Genomic DNA, 25882 nt, shown 5'->3' on the forward strand with positions numbered 1-25882 from the left:
CTGTCTGCACCCTATAAAAGTACCCTCTCCAGTATTTCTCATGGGTACAGAGGTCTAAGAAGAGGTTAGGCTAAGAGCAACGTAGTGTGGTGGCACAGGATGCTGAAGTCTGCCTCTGCCCTCAGTGAGGTTTATACTTGCATTCAAGGATGGGGGAGGAGGTCTGGAGCTCCCTATCTGTGACCCCAGCACTTCGCCCACTCTGGCACAAAGTAGGGGCCAGTTAACATTTGTTGAATGCAAGGAGGCAGCGGAAACTCTCAGATGGATTGGGAGGGAGTTCAAGGGACACCTTTCCACCTTAGGCCAAAGCAACAAGGCAGGGTGTAACCCTTCTCAGGTAAACTACCATGAAGACCCTCTAAACATCAAGGAAGAAGTGCCTGGTTTCGATGAAGGGTGGGGCAAGAGAGGCTGGCTATCTGGGAGGAAGCTGGGGTTCACTTCTAATGATTTCCTATTTCTAAGTCTCAGTTTTTCCATCTGTTCATGGGGAGCGTTCATTCCTCCCCTACCTGTCTCACGGGTAATGGTGTGGATGCACAAATGGTAAGGGGTGGGAGCATTTTAGAGTAAAGCAGACAGGAGACCCGGTTTTTAAAAGGATGAAGGCTTTGCACAAAAGGCTCCTCAGCTTCTTCTCCCTAGGGGAGTGTGAGTTTCCCAGGGAAAGAGGCAGCAACAAAAAACTTCAAGCCTGGTGTGACCCTTAAGGGACCCCTTCCAGCCTCCGGAGGACAGAAATCCCCTGCAGTCCAATCCTAGTATTGTCCTCCGTAAGCGCCAAGCCTCACCCTGTCTCCCTTGTCCCCTGGGGCTCCAATCATCATCAAAGGAACGCTGGCTCCCACGCCACTTCTTCAAACTGTTTACTAACACACCCACGTGCCAGACAGACACCGCTGGGGGCTACACCGGCAGCTTCAGCCAGAGAAAGGGGGAGGTGGCCGAAGGGCTTGCGAAGACCCAGTACCTCATCTCAGACAGCGGAGCGGCAGTTTTGGCCACCCATGGGGTGCCCCCCTCTTGAATGGCCCGGAGCGGTCCTTACCCGAGTCGCTAGGGCTCTCGGACCCCGAGCAGGCCTGGGTCTTGGGCTCGCCCAGTGGACAGGGGGCAGCGGGCGCCGGGTTACCGGCTTCCAGGCTGGGAGCGCAGTCCGGGGCGGCGGGCACCTTGGGTGGGTTCCCCCGGGGCGCTCCAGTGGCGAGCCGGTCGCTCACCGCTCTCTCCAGCCGTTCCCGGGCGGAGAAGCCGCTCCACATGCAGTCACGGCGAATGATGGAGGCGTAGTTTCTGCCCCAACCTTTCGAGTGGCCCCGGGATTCTGCCTCGTCCCCGGCGCCCCCTCCGGGCCACGGCTCCGGGGGACCAACTCCAAGGGCCGGGTCCCCGGCGTCGGGACCCGAGCCCCAGGGCGGCGACGTGGGGGGTGACTGCACCAGCTCGAATTTCTTCCAGATGTCCTCGCTGGGCGCGGTGGAGCGGTAGAAATCCTCCCCACAGTCATGGTCGTAGAAATAGTGCTGGTACGAGTCGAAGTCCATGTCCGTTCCCTGCGAGAGGTAAGGGGGACGTGCTGACTGAGGTACCGGCCCAGGGAAGGAGGCGTCCCCGGTCTCCTCAGCACAGCCGGCTGCCAGGCTCTTGTCCCTCCCGAACCTCTGGGCTTGGAACCTGCGCCCTTCCCTCGCGTCTCGGAAAGTCCAGCCCTGGGTCAGTGTACCCAGGGAAGCCGCTCACAGCGCGCGGACGAGGCTGCGGGGCGCGAGTTCAAAGCAAACTTTGCCAGCGCCTCCCGGAGCGCAGCTCCCAGGGCCCGTCGGGGGGGCACTGTGCACAGAAGGCAGCCTGCAGCCCGCCCCCCGGGACCGACGCCCGTCCCCCGGCTGCCCGCAGCCTCACCTCGCTCCCGCCGCCCGCCACCAGGAGCGGACCGGCTCCGGGCCGGCTCGGGGCAGCCGGGCAGCCCGCACACAAGCACATGCGCGCCACCGAGCGCGCGGCCCGCATTCAAGAGCGCGCCCCCAACGCGCGTCCGCCCTCCCTCCCTCGCTCGCTCGTGCACGGCGGTCCGGACGCTACCGGGATCCGCGCGGGAGCGCGAGATGCAGGCGCATTGTTTCCCGGCCGCCTTATATCTCGTCGCGCGCCCGGGGATCTGGGACCAGGGGCGGGCCCTACAGGACAAGCCCCGCCCCAGACCCGTCCCCTCCTGGCATCCGACAGGTGGGGACGGTAGAGTCTCCGCCCCACCCCTGCTGGCTGCTCTCTCCAGCTCTATTCTAGTCCGTATACCCCTAAAATGAATTGCACACTGGGGAGCGCAGGGCAGGCGGCAAGCTGATGCAGCCTGGAGGTTGCCTGGTGGAGACGTGACTCTATCAAAGCCCGGAAGGTCCCAGCAGGCTCCTTGCGCATTGTGGATTGAGGACTAGGGCTACTCCCCGCCCCGCCCTGCCCTACCCTGCGAGCCTACTTCCCTGGGCTTGCCCGGCTTAGTTAAGGTGCGTCTGGCCTGAGGTGGGGTGAGGTGGGGAAGCAGCCGCACTTCCACCGCGCCACCTGGCGGCCCTCAGCTCTGAACTGGGGTTGGTCCCCCGGCATCCGCTTCATCACGGTTGGCGGGTTTCTTTAGCTACCGTAGGTGTTCCAAACCTGGACCGCAGCGAAGTGAGATAGTGAAGATTCTGGACTTTGGAACCTGAAACTTAACTTTTTCTGAGTCTGTTTCATCTGTAAAACGAAGAGATGGTAATACCTCACAGGATTGTTGTGAAGATTTAAGAAAATGGAGTATCCAGAGAAGAGATGTAGGCCAGGTGGAGAGGCCAGAGGAACCGACTGAGCCTCTGGTGCGGTTGGTGAGGAGAATTTTTCCCTGGGGCCAGGCCAAGACTGAGATGCTCCTCCCTCACACCACACACAAAACACTCTGTAGGAGCTGCACTAGTAGAAGAAAAAATGGGGATTTGGGGTCTGGAAACTTTGTTCAAACCCTTGCCTTGCTACTTGCTAGCTGTAGAGCCAAGACATTTGAAGCCTCTGTTTGCTTACTTGTAAAATGGGGACATTGCTTGCAGCTGCATCTCTGGCCAAGATGATGGACATATAAGCCCTTTATGTCATCTTTCATACAGACTACCTTTGGTAGAAGAGGAAAGCTAAACTATACAGTTATTTTATTTAGGCCAAGGAAAGTAATTTGGGATAGCTACCAATTCATCTAGAATTCTTTACCTGGTATTCAAGGTCTGGTCCCTGTCTACAAGCAGCAGCCTGATTGTCTGCTGTCTGTCTTTTTCCCTCCCATCCCTGTGGTCTAAGAACACCTACTATTCACTATTGGCATCCCAACAGAGGGAAGGGAAAAGAGCAAGCAGTTCAGTGTTGTTGGAACATGGGACACAAGGTGTGAGTTGATATATGGGTTGGGAAAAAAGAAGGGAAGATGACACCCTCAGTTTTGGATATGTTGGGTCTAAGGTGTATGGAGGACATCTTTGAAAGCAGTAACTATCTTTTATTAGCTTTGTAACCTCAGTACCTTCTGGCAGGTATTTGTGGACTTACTGAGTGACTCAGCCAACCAGATTTTACTGAGACAGCCTGTGTGCCCTGTTTTGTGTGAACAGAAGACTCAAATCAGAAAGGTTTCAGCTCTGGTTGCAGCCCTGAGGCAGAGGCATTGGAACTGCCTTTTGAGGACTTGTTATCTGGTCCACAGATGTTTGAAATTGTTGCTGTACCAGTCAGAGTTCTTGGTGACAAATGGCAAAAACCAGCCCTAGATAAATTTAAACAGAAAATCACTTCACTGGAAGGATTTGGGATTTAGAATCCACAGGAAGCTGGGAATCTATGCTTGGAAAATGGGTGTTCTTTATCTAGATGAGTCCTTACTCAACAGCGCCTCCCCATGGTTCATTGTAGGTGATACCTGAGGGTAACTAGGAGGTGACCCCACCTCAAAAACTTGCAAAAATAAGTTGTCTTCTGAGAGTTAGGCTGTTTCTTCACTTTGCACACTTTGTTTAATGTTAGTCTCTTCAACAGACTGTAAGCTCGATGAGGGCAGGGACATGTCAATCTTGTTGACCGCTGTAACTTCAGGGCTCAGAACAGAGCCTGTCACGTCATGGGTGCTTTGTACATACATTGCCTGCTTGACTGGACACAAGCCTCTAATGCTTTAAAATAGAGATAAATGTCAACTTAACTGATGGAGACAGAATGTCCATCCGAACACTGTCTGGGGACAAAGATGCTGGTCCAGGAACAAGGGAGATGGAGGCATCATTCTTTGAAACCAGCCAGTTCAACACCCACTTCACTCATGCTCTGGATCACCAAGCAATTCACTGAAAACCACTCTGTTCCCTATGTAGATCTGCCCCCAGGGAGAGAATGCACTTATCAGCGAACAAGAAGAACCGGACGGCTTCAAAGCCTTGCTTCCCTTTATAAATTAATGAATTGGCATCTGATTTGAAATATCAGTCTCATGAGCCTGGTTAATGTGTGTCTGTTCCATAGAGATGCTGCCGTTTTTAGGGCTAACTGCTCTGGTTTCTGAGATGTCTCGACCCAGGATGGTGATGAATTCACCAAAGTAAAAAATGCTACCCTAGGGACACTCAATTTTTCTACAATTTTTAATTTCCTTTACTTTTCTTAAAATATGTTTTTAATCAAAATAATACATGTACATAGTTTTTAAAAATCAACTAAATGTATGACAAGGTTAAAAAAAGGGCTATCTCTGCCCTTCCCTCACCACCCCTAATTCCCACTCCTCAAAGGCAGCTACACTTTTAGCTGGTGTTTGTCCTTAATATTTACTTCCATATTTTGACCAATCCAGATAATCTACTTTTCCTGATTGTTAAATTCTTATTGACATTTTAAAATGTGAGAAGAAGATGTAGCTCTTATAGTTCTCTTCTTACCCCCATATATTTGGTCTTCCCTTATTCTCCCAATAGAATTATAATTCAATTTTAAAATAAATATTCAATATTTATAGTATTTTGTATGATTATGGAGTAGTCTAACTACATTTCCTTTCTTATACAATTTTTTTTCAGAGTTAGATTGTCTCATTTTTTTCTTTTGCTTAGATTTCTATGCATATACTACGAATTTAACCCTACACATTCCCACTAGAGCTACAAATGGTCAAGCATGTGAGGTAATAATTCAGTTCCATTATTTTCTTGGAAACATCTCTTCTTGGAGCCCTTTGTCTTTCTGTTCCAATTTGAACTTACTGATCTCTAGACCTGCTTCACAACTGTCATTCTGCAACTTCCCTTCACCATCATACCAGAAATTCCCTTTGCTTCTTTCCTGTGTTGGCTCCCCTGTTTTCTGGAGCTCATTTCTTCTTTCTTGATTTACTTCCTCCCATCAAAGGAGCACATCTTCCATTAGCTGCCTGAGAAAGGGTACCTGAGAAGTGAAATTTAGAGACCTTGCATTTCTGAAATTCTCTTTATTATACCCACACCTTTAGTTGCTAGTTCGATGGGGTATAGAATACTAGATTGGAAATCATTTTCCCTCAGAATTTTAAAGATACTGCTTTCCTGTTTCTTAGCAACCAGTGTTGTTATTGAGAAGATTGATATCATTTGATGTCCAAACCTTTGTATGTGACCTATTTCTCTCTCTGGAATTAGGAGGTGCTCTTTGTCTTGGCATTTTCAGTTTTTTTTCAGTGATGTACCTTGGTGTGGGTCTGTTGTATAATAAATAATTTGATTGGCCCTTGCCTCCCCACCCCGCAAATCCTTGGAATTTCCCAAGCGATAGGACTGTATTTGTTATTCATGGTGGGCCCTGAAGGTACTCATAGTGGGGCCCTAAGTACTTTAAGATGATTCAGTATAAGGGTTGGCCAAGTCAGAAAAGCCAACTATGTGATTAGAGGGTTGAGCTTTGAGCCATGTGATCTCAGCCTGACTTCCATGAAGGGGAAGGGGGCTGGAGATTGAGTTAACAATGACTCCATCAGTCATGCCTACATATTGAAACCCCAGTAAAAACTCTGGACACTGAAGCTCAGGTGAGCTTTCCTGGTTAACAATACTCTATGTGTGTTATTATATTATACATCCATGTGCTGGTAAAGGTTTAACTTCTCCTTTCTCCTTAACTTTTCTTTCTTTCTTCCTTCCTTCCTTCCTTCCTTCCTTCCTTCCTTCCTTCCTTCCTTCCTTTCTTTCTTTCTTTCTTTCTTTTTCCTCTCTCTCTCTCCTTCCCTTTCTCTCTCTCTCTCTCTCTCTTTCTTTCTCTCTTCACCACTAATTCCATCACCATTAATTCCAGAACATTTTCAGTACCCTAAAAAGAAAATCCCATATCCATATTATTCCCTTTCCTTGTGAATTCATACTTCTTCTTTTTTTTTTTCAAACCTAATCCATTTACTGTCATTTCAATGGAATTTCAGGAGTGAGTAGAGATAAACACATGTGATCAATCCTCACATTTAGCCAGAAATCAGCTCTTCCTTTCAAACTGCAACAATTCTCACTTTCATTAAGTAGATTCCTAAGCCAGGTTGTCTGAGAGGGCTTTCTGGAGGAGGGAAATTTGATCTGAGCCTTAAAGATGTTTAGGATTCCAGTGGAAGCTAAGGAGATGAAGGTGGGAGAGGATGAGAAGGGAGAGTTAGAGAAGAGAAAGGGGAAAGGAAGGGAGAGGAAGGACTTTGGTGATAGCAGGAGAATTTAATCAGATTAAAGTCTGGTTTCTTATCCCATGTCTGTGGCTCTGTTACCTCTGCTTGAGTTTCACTGAAAAGCAGTCCTTTCCTTAGAACTCTAAGGAATGTGGCCTTACCTTAAGTGCAGTGAGAAAGGGGTTCTGGAGATTGTGTGCCCCACTCTGGGGAAGGGGCCAGGCCTACAGAGACAGGGGCAACTTTCAAAAACAAAGAGAAGTAGGCTGAATATAAAACTTATTTGTTTGCAAACTGTGTAACACTGAGCTAGCTTGTACTGACTCAGTTTTCCCACCAGTAAAGTGGTTATTCCTACCTAGCAGCATTATTGGAGAATCAAATAAGATACTGTTTGCAAAGTGTTTAGCACAGTGCCTGGCCCAGAAAAAAATTTCAAAAATCTCAGTTTTCTTCTCTTTCTTTGGAGATTTAAGGTAAACAGTATGGATGGGGTCTCAACCAAGGTCCTGAATGCCGGCCTAAGGACTGATGCTGAAAGCAATGGAGAATTATAGGAGGTTTGTGAGTAGAGGAGTGACACAGATATATCGGTGCTTTGGAAAGGTCACTTCTGGAAGAAGAGAGTCCAAGCATAACGCAGGAGGGCGAGTCCTGAGCCCCAGCTCTGCATCTAATTGACTCCATTTTCTAATATGTGCCCAATACGTATGAATGGTCCTCATCAGTGTTTCCCCAGTGGGCTGAGTTATGTGAACACTTAATCCTTAACACAAACAGGGTCTCTCAGTTTGCCTTCTTAGAGATAGGTCTGATGGGGGGTGGAGGGATCCACATGCTTGAAGGGCTGATGTAATCAGCCTGAGCTACATGGAGGAGGACATGGGATTGTTGAGAGGCTCTGAAGATCGTGATAATGGCGTAAGCTGAGAGGGCCCTCCAGGTACTGCCCCTGAGAGGTGGAACACCAAGTGCCTAGTGCCTGAAGACAATTGTGAAACTGTATGGACCCTCCTTAAGAAAATTTTCTCATGAGGGGTGACAAATCTCATCCACTCCCTGCTCCGGGTTCTGAGCTCTGGGCCCAGGTGGAGCAAGAGAATTACCTGGAATCACTCTTTTGTCCACTAGAGGGAAACCCAGGCTAGATAGATGCTGAATCCCGTGTGTGTGTGTGTGTGTGTGTGTGTGTGTGTGTGTGTGTGTGTGTGGCGGGGGGTGGGGTGGCGGGAAGCGAAGGAGCTGCCAGCCCCAGGACCTGAGTGACTTACTTAGGCTCAGTGCTGTGCTGGAGTCACTTGTACCAGCTGGGTGAGAAGGGTTGTTGCATTTTCAGGAATCGTGGGAGCTGATTGTTAAACACGGTCATTAAAAATTTGATTACATAAATTTACATTTAAATAAATACTAAAAACCAAGATAGTAAAGACTCCAAACTCATCCTTCCCTACTTATTTTACTGTAATCTACTGTCTCTGTTATGGTACTATATAATGGTGTGCTACTGTCCAACTCCTACTTTGGTAGCTTGACATTGACTATGGTAGAATATTTATTCCATGGTGGAATATTACAAATGCAACATATCAGGGTTTCCCCCCTTCAATGTCAGCTATTAAATATTTACCAGGACATCACTGTCTAGGCCTTTCCCATATTAGGTCTTCTGGGGAACAGATAAGCTTTCCCAGAAGTCTTTCCAACACAGACACACTTAGAGATGTCCCCATGGATGGAACAACCCATTTCAGCAGGTAGAGGCTGTAGCCGGGTACAGTTGGGGGTGGGGGGAAGCGCTGTTGTGTTGTTGCAGCAGCTTGACCCAGAGGTCCCCACCCAGTCTCAGGGTTGGTGCACGCTGCTCCCCCCACCTGAAATCTCTCTGTGCTTAAGTGCTCAGGCATGCCTTTCTGTCTGCCTAGCAGTGAAGTGACTTCCTAATTCATCCAGCATTAGAAAGTGTTTTGTCATCAGAAGGGGTGCTTCCTGAGGGCCAAGAAATTCCCCCCTGCATCTGTACCCACAAGCCTAGCTCAGGTCCCTGGGCTGAAACATTGGAGTGGCTGGTTATACAGAACACTGTGCAGGAACAAGCCAGACACTGGCGTCAGACAGGTCTGGGCTTCGCCACCCATAGCTGCACGACCTGCGAAAGGCACAATCTGGTCTTCAGCCTCGTAACTTGTCAAATAGAGATAAGAAGACTCATCATACATGGGTTATTGTGAAGATTAAATGAGATGACCCATGTGAAGCGCTCAGCTGGACATTCTCATCATCTAGAAGGTGTTCCATGATGTAGAAGCTATTGTTACCATTCTTGTGGAGCGGTGGAGTAGGTACTGAATTTATATTGGTCTGAGTGACTGATCACCCTGACACTCTGTGTCAAGAAGGTGGAGGCAGAACTAGAAGAACCAGGAGGTCACAAGCCAGTGGTGGCAACGCTGGCAGGAGTGCCCCCAAGCACACAGCCAGGAGGAAGTGGACTTGGAACAGGAAACCAGACTTCTCGCTAGGACTTGTCAAACACTGGGTGCCAAGCAAGGGGCGCCTCCTCTGTACCTCTCTCTCCTACTCCAGGGCTGCGTGGGGCTTTGGGGCTGGAGGGCGGGCAGCCGGACATCGCAGGGCTGGGGCTGTGGGCAGGAAGCAGCAGCCGGAGCTGTCCCCAAGCATCAAAGCAACGGAAGGGAGGGAGCAGCCCGCACCTGCATTGTGCAAGCCTGGCTCCCCATTAGGTCGCCCAGACCCCCGGCGCGAGTGCTTGGTGTGCACGGCTGGAGGGCTGCCTGTGGCTTTCAGGCAGGTGGTAACTGGGCAGAGAAGACTAGATCTGCACTTTCGTTCATTTACTCACATACATTCACTCATTCATGCATCCATCAATTATTTAGCTGTTGCAGGAGCTGGTGAGCAAAACAGTCCATCATCCCAAGGACCTTCACAGTTTGTGGCTCTGTGGTCAGATGGCTGGTTGGAATTCTGGCTCCTCTACTCACCAGCTGTGTAACTTGGACAAATTACTTAACCCCTTTGGGCCTCAGCAAGTGGAGTGTTGGAGTAAATGCACGGAGGATTTGGTGATCCATTACTTCCTTGAGTGTTGGATTAAATTAATTCCATGTGAAGCACTTGGAACCATGTGTGCAACTACTAAGCATTCATTAACTGTAGGATTGTTTTAAAAAAAATAATTATTCTTATTGCAAAAGACCATGTTAAAAGGGCTGTGGAGAATGCATCAGAGGGGCCCAAAGTTGCATATTGAGTGTCTGAACAGTGGATTTAAAGATTTTTAAAGCTGATATAAAACTAATTTCCAGCATGTCAACATTGTGAAATGTCATTTAAAATTCAGATTTTGGCTTCTTTTAAAAAGATCGAAGGTCTGGGAAGTTTGTGTTTCATAAGCTGCTATTGAGTATTATGCTAGGCGCAGTCACTTTTTTAATAGTGTATTTTTGTATGCCTTTTGCAAAATGGTGTTAATTGCACCAGAAAAAAACTCTTGGGCAATTCCACTGTCGCAAGGGTCTGTAAGCCATCTTTATTTTGAAAGGCAGATATTGTATTTAAGTTGTGATTATTGATTGCTTGATTTTAAAATATTGCCTTCTGGGACATCTTCTGATAAAAGATTTCTCGAACATGTCAGAATGGGGGCAGTTTAAACTTTGGAATCCCCTGAATCAAAGAAAAGATCTGTAGGCCTTTCACAGCTGGGCCAGAGGCCAAAAGTTAGTGATTGGGTGGAAGATGTAGAGACCTTACCAGGAAGTGGAGTGGAGACAGACAGAAGGAGCAGACAGGTGACAGGTACTTAGAAAGTAGAACTGACAGGTTGTGTGATGTGGGGGAGAGGAGGCAAGGTTGACTCAGGTTTCTGGACTGGGTGGGAGGTAGGCCCATTCACTGACCTGAGGGTCCAGAGAAAAAGGAGTTTGATTTTAGCCATGTGGGGTCTGAGTGTCTGGGTATGTCATGAGATCAGTGGGATATCGGGGGTCTGGTGCTCAGGAGAGAGCTGGGCTTAAGATGGGGAGACCGGAGGCGTGGGGAGTAGGTAAAATCGCCCCAGGGCTTCGTGGGAAGAGCAGGATGCCTGGGGTGGCTCTGAGGTTCTGTTTACATTAAGGGGTTAAGGACTGTTGAGAGATTGCATTGTGAATGTTGAAGGGATTGAAAAATTGTTAAAGGAGGACGAGAGGTGCTTGTAAGACTCTGTAAGGTCCAGCTGCCTCCTCAGGTGACCTTAGCCTCCATCCTGCAGGGCTGGACACTCCCCAATCCCTCACTGCAGAGGAGGACTGAGGAATAGGTGGGCAGGAGGGATTCTGACCACAGCCTGCTGCAGCCAATGAAGGGGGATGTGGGGCAAGCAAAACACGAGTCAAGTTCAAGATACCTCAGTGCCCCTCAGAAGCTCCTTCTTACCCCCCAGGGCTACTTGATGGGCCTCTGGGACACTATTGGGAAGGGTAGCTCAGAGGAAGGGCCCAGCTGAGCCCCGCCCCTGGCTGGAGAGTGAGCAAACAGGGCACGCAGGACATTTTTCTGAGCTGAGGGGAAGTTGGGAGACCAGAGTTGCCTGTAACTGTCACATGGTAGGATACCTTTAGGTCGGGCTAGGGAGCCCCACCCCTTGTGACCAGGAGGTATTAGGATTGTCACTGATAGAGGCCAGTGATCTTGCTTGGGAGCCAGAGATCTGGGCTGGGGCAGGGCTGAGCTTTGCAACATGCATTGACTCTTACTACGTGCCAGACACCATCACACGTTTTGTCTAATCTTCATGAGAACCCTATGGAAGAAATAAAATTTCTCTCATTCTACAGAGGAGGAAACTGAGGCTCAGAGTGTGTAAGTAGCATTCCAAGGACATGCAGCTGGCGAGAGGCAGAGTTGGGAGGACAGACTGGAGCTCAGGCTCTGTCCCTGTGGTTTCTCCTGAGATGGCCCCACTTCTGCAACGGCCTCACAACCGCCCTGACACCTGGGCTCTAACCTGGGTGTCCTCCCAGCCTTCACTCTCTCCCTCACACTCAATCAAAAAATGCTCACTATATTCTGTCTATCCTACCCGCTCTACAGATTTTGCATTTGTCCCCTTCTGTCCAGTCCGGGATTTACTGTCCCAGTTTGGCCCTCGTGATCTCCCCTTCCCTGGCTGTTACACCAGCCTCTTCCTTGGTCTCCCTGCCTTCCAGTTCTCCCACCCCTACTCCGGTCCCTCTTCCTCATCGGCGGCCAGAGGGCTCTTCTCAAACACAAGTCTGACCATGTCTCTCCTTAACACCTGCCAAGGATGTCCTGCTGCCCTCTGATAAAATCCAAATCCCTGGTCACCAGGGTGGTCTCTGGTCACCAGGCTCAGCAGCCTCATGCTTACTGCTCCCCTGCCCTGCTCCAGCCAAATACTATGCTAGCTCACCCTCCTCTGCACAAGCCCTGGGCTGGGCTTTCTCACCTCTGGGCCTTTGTTCCCACTGACTGCTCGGCCTACCACCATCTCCCTCATCCATCTCTGCTGACTGAAGTCTGGTCACCTTTGAAAGCCCAGCTTCATGGAGGGCCCTTTTGCCAGAGGCGAGTGCGCCTTGGATTAAAGTTCTTTGTGTTCCTGTCTTTCTCTGCTATTGAGCAACGTGAACACCGATGTGTCCCTCCCTCTGCGGCCGGCAGCGTACCTGCCATACTGGGGAGGCTCTGTAAGTGTGCAGTGGGAACACCTTTGCTTCCATTTCCCGTCCTCTCCGTCCTGGCCCTGGCTCTTGGTTTAGCCCCTTGTGCTGGCCTGAATTTGCTCTGGTGACAATAGCAGCTCTAGGTTTGGCTCTTGGCTCAGCTCCAACTCTGGTTCTAGCTCTGATCTGCTTCAAGTTTTAGCTCCAGCTCCTGGCTTGACACCAGCTTTGGCTCAATATCCAGGACTAATATTAGCTTAGCCTATAGTACTGGGTCTAAACTCACAACCCATTCAACTGTTTCCTAGTCTCCCACTGCTCTACTTTCCTGGGCTGAAGCATCCTGCCTCCCTGGTTAGGAGGAGGGAGAGCAGGAGAAGACCAGAACAGAGCCCCATGCAGCCTACCCACTTCTGGGGTTACCCCTGCCCTGGAGCCACTTTGCTGCAGTATCCTGGCCCAACCTCAGGGCCCTGGCCAGTGCTATGGGGACAAATACTCTCAGGTTCAAAGCAAGACCCTACCATTCTCTTATCTGTAAAATGGGATAACAGTTGAGTGCAGGTCTGGGCATGGCGCCCGGCACAGAGTAGACATCATTAACTGTGAGGGCCTTTCCTCTTCCCCCTTTCCTGAGGTCCGCTGGGTTGGCTCCTGTAGGTGCCCTGCACATTTCATGGTGCCCTTTACATAAGGGCTTTCTTGTGACTGTGACATGGTGGGTCTGGCACAGCCTTCCTTCCAGACTCTAACTCGGACTGTCGTCCCTAGGGCATCTTGGACAGTGGGGACAGAGCCAAAGCGCCACGCTGGATCCCCTGGCCAGAACTCCATGTTCCTGCTGACGTCGGCAGCAAACATGGACCCAACGGCTACTGGGGGAAAGGCCAGTCTCCCTTGCTGTGGGTTGAGTATATGTATTTGGGTTGGGGTGTTAGGGGTGCTTCCTTCTCTCCTCTGACGGCCTTGCTGAATCTCTATCTTGTCAAAGCTCAGAAGACAAGGGTTCCTATGGAAAGGGGAACACGTCCCCCAAACACAGGACCCAACATCAGTGGAGGCCTGGGTGTGTGATGTGTAGGTGAGTAAATGTGTAGATATGGATGTATGCGTGGCATGCTGTGTGGTAAGCATAGCCACGTTAGAACATCATGCGTAGCATGTATACGTCTGTATGTAATGTGTGTGTGTCTCTAAGTGATGTGGGGAGTTGGAGGTCTGTGCCTATAAGTAGCATGGGTGTGGTATGTGTATGTGACTTCTGTGTGTAAATAACTGTATATGTGGAAGTAGATGTGGACCCGGGTATGTGGTGGAAGCAATGTGTGTTGGTGTGTCTGTGTGTGATGTGTGTCTCGTGTGAAGTAGGACAGGGGGAGAGTGTGAGCTGGAGAGCTCTGTTAGGCAGTGGGAGGTGCTGCTGTTTGGTATTTCCTGATGAACTCTCTGAGGTGGCCCAGGCCAAGGTCATTGTCCACTCGCTGCGGGATCAGAAAAGGGCAGTAGGGACAGGGTCAAAGGGATTAGGTATATTCTCTCAAGAGCCAAGATTCTCCACACCCAGCTGACTGGCCTGCCCTGATGTCTGCAAAAACCCCAGGGAAATAAACATAACCTTTGGAAGTGCTGGTGATGTGTCTGGGAGAATGCTCCAACAACTAGTTCGTGTGGCCACTGCCCTGCCTTTGACCAGTGGTCAAGGCCAGTGAGGCCAGTGGCCTTGCTGCCACTAACCTGTCCTAGATGATTGCCTCAGTACTGCAGCCCTGCTCTAGAGCTTCCAGAGCCTCCCAGCTGAGGAAGTTAGTCCAATTACAAGTTGGCATCTCTTGGAACTTTACACCCAGGTTGCTGCTATCTGGAGGAACCTAATTTTAATCCCAGCTGGTCCTACCCTGCTCCACTGTAGGGGTGACTCTCTGCTCAGAATAGCTCTTTAGATCATGTGATCCTGTCTGTGTCTTCCATCACTTCGGATACACACTCCATACTGGAGACACACCAAATGACTTGCATTTCCAAAAAGGCACTCTGCAGCCTACTGCCTAAAACACTACTCGGTCTGGCTAGCTCGCTCTTACTCATCCCTCAAAATTCAGGTTAAGTGTGAGGCTGAAACTACTCGTTGGTCCTAATATCCACAATCCTGCTTGTCTTAATCATAGAACCCTGCTTTTTAGCTGTGTATAGGGTGGCCTGGAGGAAAAATCATGTTTCCCAGAATTCCTTGCAGCCAGGTATGGGTCTGTGACTAAGTGCTGGTCAACAGCTTGTGAGCAGAAGTGTTGTGCGTAACTTCTAGGAACTATTTCTAAAGGGAGAGTATACTGTTTTCATACCTTCCTCCTTTGGACTGGCAGAATGTAATTGTGATGATTAGAGCTTGAGCAGCCATACTGGACAATGAGATAGAAGCATTGTGTTACGGATGAAAGATGGTAGAGCAATACAACAACACCAGGACTCTGATGATCTGGGATCAACCATACTAGCTCTGGAATAGTTATTTCTCAGCTTTTAATTGGTTGTCATGACTGTGATTTGGGGTTTTCTGTCACCCAAAGCCAAACGTAAGCCTAATCGATACACTTTCCTTGATCAGCTATTTCTTCTCTTATGCCCTCAGCTCTCTGCCAACACACTCCTTTCTAATTGCCTAGGTCAATCTGCTCACAAGACTGTGTGAGCTCATGAGGGCAGGGTCCACGTCATTCACCAAGCACAGTGTCTAACAAATAAAAAAATGTTAGTTGTATTAACAAGTATGTGAAATACACATTCAGGCATCCAGATGTGGGTGGAGCTGTAGATTGGGGAGTTATAAATATAAATATGGTCACTGAAGGGGTGGGAGAGGATGGGGTAGAGAGGAAAGAGGGTTAAAGGAAGAAGTCCGTAGAGCTCAAACATTTAAGGTCACATGAGTAGGGAAAGCCCCAGAATGAGCCCGAGGAAAGCCAGCAAGTTGGCAAGGGCTGGGCAAAGGGCTGTGGGACAAGTAAACTCAGAGGTCACATGTGGTCACGTGGTTTCCTCCAGCTGCTCACTGTAGCCTGGGATAGGAAAGGAATCAGCTGGGTCTGACCCAGGATGAAGGCAGAGGAAGGTGTTGGCAACAGCAATGCCAGCCCTATGGGAGGGAAGATGAAGTAAAACTAGGAAGGGATGGATGCTAGAGGGGTGGAGGGGTGGGAGGTCCTGATGGGTTTGAAACACAGGTGCTGTGGACATGCAGACAAGAAAGAGGGGAAGAGAATGTGGCTGTTTTTCAGGGTATACCCAGGCCACGCCATGCCGAGGATAAAAGCAAAGTCACCAGATAGTGTTTTTCTGCAGGATCCCAGCCTTCCTCAAAGTCCTCCCAAAGAGCTCTGGGAATCCCAAGGGCGATTCTCATCTGCCCAGAGAATTCACTCATGAGGGTCCCTCCCCATTTCCCCTTCTCCTGCTCGAGAGAAGCTGACTCTTGCCATGTATGTGCACAGTGAAGGCCCTGTTGCCCGTGAAGCTCAACGGGGGCTGAGGTGACTGCTGGTGCCCAGCTGGGTCTGCACTGAGGCCACCCCTGCCCAAAGTTAAGGGCACTAGTGTTGAGGGAAGCAGTGATCAAGGGCTCAGAGCTCTAAAGTCCAGGACATCTGGGTTTCCATCCTGGCTCTGCCATTCACTAGCTCTGTGACCTTGAGCAGGCTGACTAACTTCTTGGAGCCTCTGTTTCCTTACCTGCAGAGGGGAGGATCATAAAGAATCTACCTTACGAGGTTGTTGTGAAGTTAAAATGAGAACATTCACATAAATCACTTAGTACAGTGCCTGGTATAGAGTGAGGGGTTAATGAATGTTGGCGATTATGATTTTTGTTATTACAGTTGACCCTTGAAGACTATGTTTGAAATGCACAGGCCCACTTATATGTGGATTTTTTTTCAGTAACTACACAGCCAGTCCTCTGTATCACCGGGCTTCGCATCCGCAGTTGGGAATCTGGTTGTGAAGGGCTGACTGTACGCATTGTTCTTACCATGTTATGTTAGGGACTTGAGCATCCTGGGTCTTTGGTATCTACACAGGGTCCTGAAGCCATTCCCCTGGATACTGAGGGACGACTGTAGTTAATTTTGGGGGGAGTCTAACGTTACATGCGAAGTTTTGTGCAGGGGTCAGTGCCCCAAACCCCCATGTTGTTCCAGGGTGAACTGCATAGTCCTTGCTACATTCATTAACTCATTTAACAAACAAGCTGTCGGCACTCTCCCCCATGTGCCCAGTGCTTCTGCCCAAATGTACTCCCTGATATTTCCCAACACTAGCATGTTACCCCACTACGGCTTTACACATGGTGTTTGCTGGGTCTGGATTGCCCTTCACTCCTCATTTGCCTGACAAACTTGCCCTTCGAGCCTCAGCTAATACCTGGTACCCTCAAGAGACTTGCCCAGGCTTCCCAGTCTGAGCCAAGTGCCTCCTCGGGTCTCGCATATGACCAGATCTATCTCATTGCACTAACTCTGAGGGGACCAGTTGTATAGACCCCCAGAGTCGCACATGACAACCTTGCCTATATCTGTCCAATGTTTCCCTCTATCATCATTTTTATCAGACACTTACTATAATGATGTATTTACCTGTTGGTCTCTCCCTCTAGACTCTGAACTCCTCAAGAACTCTGCCTGACACTGCCAGGACTCAGTAAATGCTCATCTGAATGAAGGGATCCTGACCAAGTCCCTGCATCCAGGGGCTCCCAGTTTGGCTGGGGAGACAGAATGAACAAACACGAAACACGTCAAGAACTGAGCACAACTGGGAGTTTCACAGCCCTGTGTGTTTCAGATCGAGGTTTTTCTAGGACAAACAGCTGTAAGGGAGGATGAATTGGTCAGAGGGGGGATTGGAGATGGAACATAAAGAATGAGTTTGCACTTTAACCCACTGCCTCACCCTTCTCGAATGCTGTACTCAGGAGTGGGAAAAATTCTAGCCCTCTACCCCCGAACCCCATAATTTCCATCTGGTTCAAAGTGACAGAAGTAATGTTTTCAAAACTCTTACAAGGACATTATATATCTAAGAGGGACCATCGTGGATGGATGTTCTTTGCCAGGCTAATTTTTTTTTTTGAAATGCATGGTAGGCCGGGGCATGGCCTAAAGCAAGAGGATGTACCCAGAGCAACTGACCTTGCTCTAAAAAATAATTTGAGTTACCCCCATTATGGGCAGGGACCAGATTATGGAGCTTTTAGGAAAGTGTTTCTTTTCCTCAATATAGATGTAGACTATGCTGTTCCTGAGAATAAACACTTGTCTTTTGTAGGTGTGTGTGTGTGTGTGTGTATTTGATCTACTTTCAACCATCCCCTTTATCATCCCCACTTGCCCCCAAAGGCCAAGTCTGAACAATGAGGAGGAGGCATAGCTTCTCACTTCTCATTGGTGGAGAGACTTTAAAGGGACAGGACATTGAGAGTAAAAGTTGCCGAGTTCACCCTAAGCTATTTGGCTGCTCTCCATCCATCCTCCTGCTGTGATATTCTTCTAGACTGAATAATTCAGATTTTGGGAAGTGTTATGCTAAGTGCTTCTTCTCCTGTTGATCCTAGTCCTTGTGGCTTAGGGGGTAAGGTTTCCTGCACAGAGCCTGATGGAGATTTTGCTTGGTGGAGAACTGAGAAGGTGGTCTCTTTCTGTGGGTGTGAGGGAAAGAAGATCTGAGATAGGAGAATAAAGTTAGGAACTGAGTGTACTCATGAAGAGACATCCTGTTAACAAGTTTTGGTTGTTTTTCCCTTGGGTAGTCATGTGACCTGCATAGTTTAAAATCTTCTTTTTTTTTTTTTTGGTTGTATTTCCCTACAGGAATTCCTGCCCCTCAAGTGAAGTCTGTGGCGTGCACGTGGCAGCAGCATGGAGTGCACATGTCCAACACTGGAGTTAGGGAGGAGTCCTCTTGGGCATTAAGCTCCAGAGCAGCTGTAGGAGGAAGGAAAATAAAATATGAAGTAGTCCATTGTAAGGGAGAAAGCAGTCTGGGTAAGGGGCGCGACTTGAGCAAAGGCTTAGATGAGCCCTGGGAATTACCTCTTCTGGGGACAGAGAGCTTCAAGCCCAACTTCTGGCTGGAACAAAGGATGGGGATGAAGTCTCTGGGAATGAGGTAGGAGGGGTCCCAGCCCCTGTTGCTGCCTGCCTCCCCTGCCTTCCTGTAGGGACTCAGGCTGTGGGCTGAACCTGTGCTTCCTCACTGCTCTCTGCTTTGTGGGGGAGGTCCTTGATAATAAACAGGATGGATCCTGACACTCTGAGGACACCTCTGCATGCCACTTTTCCTACCCTTCACCTCTTGTTTCTTCCTGATTGTCAGGAAGCTTAAAGTCCACCTTCGCTTTGGCCCTCTCTACTATGAGAAGAGAGCAAAACTGAGTCTCCAAGAAGAGGAATGGGGTGAGGAAGAGGTTCAAGAATTTGCTTCTCTCTCTTCTGTGCCCCCCTACTTCCACTCAACACGATAAGCACAGAGCCTGGAGTTCAGAGGATAGAGACCACAGCTTAATGCCTCAGGCTTAGAACCCAGCCCAGCCTCAGACACCAGCCCAGAGCCTAGAACCTAGAGCCCAAACAAGCCCAGCCCTGGTCCAAAGTCCAGCTAAGAATCCAGAACTAAAGCCCAGAGCCCAGGACAAAGACTGCACAGCCCAGAACACAACTCAGTCCAGGCCCAAAGTCCAGCCAAAGCCAAAGATCAGGGCTTAGAACTTAGAGCTGGGCCCTGGACCTATCACCCATCTCACAGCCTAGAATCTAGAACCAAAAGGCCCAAAGCTCAGAGCCTAGAATTCAGTCCAAAGCTAAACCCAAGATCTAGAGCCCAGAGCAGCTCAGAGTTCAGCTTAGAACCTACCTACCCAAAAGCCTACAGCCTGACCCAGACCCATCTTAGCTCCAGAACTCAAAGTCCAGCCTAGTAATTACAGTGGCCTAGAACCTGACACCCAGCCCATAGCCTAGTAGATCCCTGATCCTCCTTTTAGGGGAAGCCCCAAAGGGAAAGATCAAGGCTGCAAGCTGAGGAGGAGGAATTCCCCATCTCAACCCTACTTCTGCCTGGAGGGGATGGTGTGTGTGGTAGAAGGAGTATTCTGTGGTCCTCCTAGCTCTGTTCTGGAGGGTCCATCCTGGGGACTTAGATTCCAGACAAAACATGGTTGGGGCTTTCTCTGCAAGGGCTGCCCCTCAGAATTCCAAAAGGATGGGAAGCAGAGTCCCACTGCTGCTAATTTGCTGTGTGACTTTAAGCAAGTCCCTTCCTTTCTCTGGTCTCACTTCTTCCAGAAAGGAAATCAGGAAGTGCTTTATTTAGACCCATAGATCCAGAAACATAGAGGAAGGAGCTATTATAGATACCCCCCTCATTCATTTAGTCTTTCATTCATCAAACATTTATTGAATATGTATAATATATAGACTTTAAACGGGAGTGAAATGGTCAGATTTGGTTTTTTCAAAATTTGTCTGTTGTTGGAGATTGGATCAGAGGGGACCCATTAGGGCATTGCTGTAGCAGTCCAGGAGAAATGGGATATGGGCCTGAGGACGATAGCAACTGGCAGTGCTATTTTTATAAAATACGGATGCGGTCATTTTACTCCTCTGCTCAGAATCTTGTAATGGCTCCCCACTGTCTGCAGGACCAGGATGCAAGGCCTCCTTTCATCGTCTCAGCCTTAGGGCTCACCAATTTCCCATCCCGCAGATGGCCAGCCAGCCCAAGTTGCTCGTTGTTTCTGTCCCCACCATCCTCCATCGCACTTCTTTGTCTGTGGTGTTCCCTTTGCCTGGCACGCCCTTCCATGTCTCAGGATCTCTTACTCATCCTTCAGGGTTCAGTGCCCTCGTCACCTTCTCTGTGAAGCCTTCCCAGACTTCTGCCCACAAATAAAATCTCATATTCTCAACTCTGTGAACTGGGATGTCTATTAGGCCTTTGCCACATTATTTTGTAACCTAGTCTGCTTATGTTTGTCTCCACAATGAGATGTGATCCCCTCAATGGACAAGATCACCCCTACCTTATTCATCTCTGTGTTGCTGGGTGGACTCAGAATAGGCTCAGTGAACGACTGACAAGGCAACTTTTACACCTCTTCCAAATATTCTTTTTTTAGAGGCCCTCATGTCTTAAGATGAACAGAAATGTGTTTCTCCATTGTCCATTAATCAAAGACATCCTACCAATCAGAGGGAATGTAAAGGAAAGACAATTAACATTGGTTGAGAGCCAACTGTAAGGTTTGTTTTTACACACAAATCGTCTCACCTGATCCTCAGGACAACACTATGAGTTATTATTACAGATCATGAGGCTCAGAGAAGTTAAGTGACCTGCCCAAAGTCACAGAGCTAGCTAGAGACAGAACTAGGTTCAAACCTGATGAGCCTGACTCCAGGCCACACTTGTTAAGGACCACAGCTATGCCATTCTCTCTTGTTCCTAATTAGTGTGAGGATCACAGGATTGCCATGAAATCTGGAGAGAGCCCCCAAAAGCTGGAGGTTTGCCTCTGTCATAGAGGAGGTGGAAGCAGCCATTACATGGTGCTGGGTTGTCCAACATGCTTTTTGGGCAGATGGATAAGCGGAGGCCCAGAGGCAGGACTTTAGGGCTTCCCAAGGCAGGTTCTGCTTCTGCTATGCTGGCCTGAGTCCAGCAAGTCACTTACTCTGAAAGACTCTTTCAGCTCTGACAGGGTCAAAGCCAGAAGACCAAGGCAGGACCTCCATGTAGGAATGTGGGGTGAGCATGAGGAGAGCCAGGGCAGAGTCCTGGCCAGCCAGGAAGGGAGAAGTATCATTCAGGCTTCACTCCCCACCCCTTCCTCTAAGGCCAGGGAGTGGCTCCGGTGTCCTCACCTGATCTTGTAGCTCCTGAGGCTACTTGGTGTGTTGATCCAACCCCTGGGGCTCCCTCAGAGTTGTGCCATGGCCTGAGATGATGTGGTTCTCTGAGCCAAAGCTGACCTACTCAGCTTCTTCCACTCCATTATTCTTACACCTTCTCAGCAGTCAGAGTCTTCCTGGGGAGTAGGGCTGTCTCTCTCTTCTGGGGAGGAACTTGAACTTCGGGAAGTCCAGGATGAGAAGATTCAGGGACACTGGTTGGTGGCACCAGGTATCCCAAGTGTCAATGTAAGAACTGTCCAAACCTATAGACAATTTTTTGAGTTTATTTGAACTAAACTGACAATATATGCTGAGGAGCAAGATCTCAAATGCTTCAGAGAATAACAGTTTTGCAGCTTCTTTTATGCATTTGAAATTAAGGAGAGGACATAGGAAAGTTGCATAGAGGTGGGAAGAAGCAAGGTAGGGATTGGATTATAGGATAGTTAACAAAGCCATGTGCTTATTGGAAGTGGTTACGCCTTCAAGGGGTATTACTTCTGACATCTACAAGTGTTAACCTAGATGCACAGAAACAATGGACAGGGCTTGCTTAAGGCAAAAATAAGCCTTTTAGTAAAGAAGTTATACGCCTGGGCATGACTACCCGCCATGACCTGCCTGGTTAAGAATTTATGATCAGATCATCCTGTGAGGTTACTTTCCATAGAACCCCTATTTTCTTGTACAAAGAATCTCTGGGAACTCTTCCTTCTCCTAGGCCCCTGACAACTGAGGCTTAGAAGCCAGACCCATCACCTAGCCCAGATCTGAAGTCCAGGAGAGGGGGCTTCCCTGTGGAGTGGTCTATAGCCTCGTGGGATCACAAATCAGCCTTGAGGCCTCCCCTGCCCCACAACTGCCCAACCAACAGCCAGGAAGGAACTGGCAGCCTCAGGCGACTTCAAGGACCGTCATCTACTTCCTCCCCAAAGAGACTCTCTTGGGATCTTCAAGAGTCTGTCCTTCCTACTTTTCACCCTGCCTTACCCCCCACCCCAACCCCCCCCCCCACACACACACAGGGCAAACAAAGGGGCTAATGGGGAAGAGGCTGAAGCATTCCCAACACAGCACCTGTGCCAGGAAGCTCTGGCTCCAGGGCCTGCCCACCAGTACCTCTTCAACCTGGCCATTCCCTGGCCTCAGCTCTTAGAGTGCTAGCACCCAGGATGTAAACTTACCGGTAGCTATTGAGCTAAGTATTGTTGGGACATGGGCTGGGTTCCTTTTCTCCAGAAGTTATGGTGGAGGGTCTGCTCGTTAGGGACTGAAGAGATCTTACTATTGGATAACAGACTGTAAGCTATCCTATTTGGCAACACTGGCACCTGACAACACCTTTACTTAGCAACAATTTCCTAGCACCAATACCCCCAACAGCTCCACATGGCAATCCTGCCTTGTGCTGGAAATACCACCTTGAGTCCCTAGACATAAAGCTAGTCCATAGCCATTTACATCAAATGTTCTCACCTCTGACTTAAGTGGCCTTATTTGGTGAGGTTTTGCCCAAGGTACTAATAATGATAATGATAATATTAAAAATAATAAACACCTTTTTAGTGCTTACTATGTACCAAGCACTGTTCTAAGCACCCCACTTAATCCTCATGCCAACACGATGATATAGGTGTAATTGTTATCCCCATTAGACAGGTAGGGAAAGTGAGGCTCAAACAGACTTACTGATTTGCCCAGGAGTAAACTGTAATGGTTGAGTAGGCTCTGAAGCCAGGTAATCTGTCTCCTGGGGTCTTTGCACTTAACTCTGCTGCTCTGCCTCCCAAGAAGCTGAGGGGAAGTGGTGACCTTCCCCAAAAGCCCGTAGGGGAGGGCATACATATCTTGGGTATACAAAGAAGTCCAGGCTGGGCATGGTGCACTGTGAGGTCACAAGCAGGTAGAGAGCAACAAGGGGAGCTCTGAAGTTCATTTGCCCTAGGTTGTGAGACCGGGCTAGACCCAGAAAGGGTCAGGGATGGCTGGGAGAGTGGTCCCACCAAGAGTGGGCAGCCGTCTGTCTGCTCCTCAGGGAGAAGCCCTTGTCCTCACTGCTATCCTAGACAGAAAGAATGTTGGTATGAAGAATGGGTCCAGTGCTTGCTTTGGCAGCACATACACTAAAATTGGAATGATACAGAGAAGATCAGCATGGCCCCTGTGCAAGGATGACATGCAAATTCGTGAAGCATTCCATACTTGTGTGACCGGATATAAAGTACAGCATAGGGAATATAGTCGACGGTATTGTCACAGGTATGTACGATGGCAGAGGGGTAGTAGACTTGGTGGGGTTATCACTTCGTGAGGGGTGTAAATGTCTAATCATTATGTTGTTTTGTACACCTGAAACTAATAATAAAATTTTCTTTTAAATGAGGTGAAAAAAAAAGAATGGGTCCAGGTCTCTGCTCTAGGCTCATGAGGCTAATAGGGCTGGTAAGTTTGCCCTCTGCCCACTGTGGACTGGGGCCTCAGCAAAGCCCCTTGGGCTCCAGGCCTGGTGGTGTGGAAGTCAGGGGGTAGGAAGGAGAGTGGCCAAGAGTGCCAATGGAGACATGTGGTCGGCACTGTTTGCATCTGGAGGACAACATCTCTAATGATAAGTCTACAACCAAACTCGATGTCAGAAAACGAGGCCTCACTCTGGGTTTATAAAACTAGTCCTTGCTTCCCCATACTCAGCCTCAGGTTCATCATCTAGAAAATGGCGTTAACAATTCCCCAGTGGTGTTGTGAGGAGTAAGTGAGATGGTATGCATAAAGCACTAGAACAGTGCTTGCCCAGCATACAGTGGTTGCTCAATAATTGGGAGTTGTTGGATTAGCAATGCCCTGATTTTGTTAATGGTGAATGAGTGTCTGCAGTCGTATATTATGAGTGTTGGCCCTGACTAACAGTATACATGGTGGAGTTGAAGTCCCAAGGAGCAGCCTGGATTGAAACTTAGAGAAGGAGAGAAAACAGTGGGCAATAGAATCAGCATTCAAAACAATTTCGACAGGCTGGAATAAGCAAGATGACATTGTCCTTCTGTGAGCTCCAAGACATTACACAAAGCAGAGGCAGGGGGAGAGACCTGACTTGACCCCAGCTCCAGTGAAAAGGATCTGAATGATTTAGTTGACCACAACCTGATGGGAACTAATCATGAGAGAGAAAGGCTCCGAAGCTCAGCAGCCTTAGGCTGCATTAACAATGTGTCGTGTCCAGACTGGGGAAATAATAGGCCTATTGTGCTGGCTTGGTCAGGCCATATCTGGAATCTTGCATTGCTACACTGACAGGCTGGAATCGGGCCAGGAGAGGGACCAGCCCAGCCTCAGCTCCCAGGCACTCATGCTAAGCACTTCATACGCATTTTCTTGTTTCATACCTAAAACAACCCTGTCAGGTAGTCACTCTTAATATCCCTACTTTATAACAGGGAAGTTAACTGAGCTGTGCAGGATCAACCACATAGCTAGTAAATGGAGGAGCCTGGGGCTTTTCCGAATGGGCCCTTCTTGTGCTTGTACCTGAGGAAGACTGAGCATGCATCATTGAACACATATTTATTAAGTTCCTACTGAGAGTCAGTTCCCAAGCTTCTCAATGGGGATACAATAGCAGGAAAAAAAGATGTGGTTTCTACCTTCCCGGAATTCATGGTCTGGCGAGGGATCTAAAATCACTCGTGACATAGATGTTACAGAAGTGAAGATCTTGGGACTGAAAGGGATCGTAGAGTCCACCTCAGCGCAGAGAAGGAACAGACAGAACAATGTCACAGAGCTCAGGCAGAGCCGTAGGAGCCAGTCCATGCCCTTTTCACAGTATTCAACGGCCTTATTTTGGCTCCTTTCTGCTCAGCAGTGGCCAAGAGCTGTGTGCCAAGATGTGATCTGCTGAGGTATATGAGGAGGCCTGATGTGGCCATCCTGAGGCAGCCAGACCTCTTATCTCCTCCTGGCAGAGATTTTAAGGGGGGGAAAAAAGTGCCTGAAGCTGAGCAACAGCAGATACAGGGGTGAGTGGCCTTTGAGAATTCTCCCAGCAGCCCCTTCACTAATCAGAGCAAACTGATCTCCAGTAGCGGCCTCTTGTCTGGGATGACACTGGCATAAGGAACTGAGAGGTGGTAGAAAAGACTGTTTTCTGGCATCTATGTTTGGTCTCTGTTCTAGACTAATGTCCTCCCATCTTCTTTCAAGGACCAGATTACTCAGTACCCTTTTTCAGACCTTTCTTTGATTGTTTCAACACAGAGCGCCATTGTAGCTTTGCTTCTCCCAGGGCTTCTTGCTGGGGAGACCCATTCAGTCAGTCTTCTGGTAATTTTTGCTAAGAGGGACAGAGCAGGGGTGTTAAGAGGAAGGCTTTGGGATGGGATAAAATCTTCCAGGCCTGGCTCTGCCACATCTGTGAGTCTGCCTTTCCTCGGCTGTAAAATGGGGGATAATAACAGCATCACCCTCATTTGGTGGTTGTGAGGGCTGAATGAGATCATGTTGAGCATGGAGGAAGCTCTCCATAAAAGGTTGCTGTTATCATCACAGTGTACTAGCGCCTGTGGTCCCGTCATCTC

At 48.9% G+C, this 25882-nt stretch overlaps 1 protein-coding gene, 1 long non-coding RNA gene and 1 other non-coding gene across 9 annotated transcripts in view; 2 read left to right on the plus strand and 1 right to left on the minus strand.

Moving 5' to 3' along the window:
• Window positions 1–25882, minus strand: part of MYCL (MYCL proto-oncogene, bHLH transcription factor) — an 84439-nt gene that overhangs the window by 6198 nt on the left and 52359 nt on the right. For 2 of the 7 annotated variants that reach the window (XM_074334475.2, XM_019737134.3), the window contains exon 2: window positions 1052–1556. In XM_074334475.2, the coding sequence (XP_074190576.1) occupies window positions 1052–1556 (505 nt within the window). Of the gene's footprint in view, window positions 1–1051; window positions 1557–1905; window positions 2195–18115; window positions 18345–21281; window positions 21575–22495; window positions 25639–25882 lie in introns of those variants that run through there. The other 5 variants (XM_074334477.2, XM_074334476.2, XR_012497181.2 and 2 more) reach the window with 5 other exon arrangements.
• Window positions 13282–20331, plus strand: LOC109450131 (uncharacterized). Its single transcript, XR_002137799.3, has 3 exons — window positions 13282–13453; window positions 17018–17232; window positions 18231–20331. It is a non-coding gene; the product is annotated as an uncharacterized LOC109450131 (long non-coding RNA).
• LOC141572633 (U6 spliceosomal RNA) lies at window positions 23411–23517 on the plus strand. Its single transcript, XR_012497941.1, has one exon. It is a non-coding gene; the product is annotated as a U6 spliceosomal RNA (small nuclear RNA).

This window comes from Rhinolophus sinicus, chromosome 14 (assembly GCF_057876585.1).
Source record: "Rhinolophus sinicus isolate RSI-liver-muscle chromosome 14, RSI-T2T, whole genome shotgun sequence".
Lineage (NCBI taxonomy): Eukaryota > Metazoa > Chordata > Mammalia > Chiroptera > Rhinolophidae > Rhinolophus > Rhinolophus sinicus.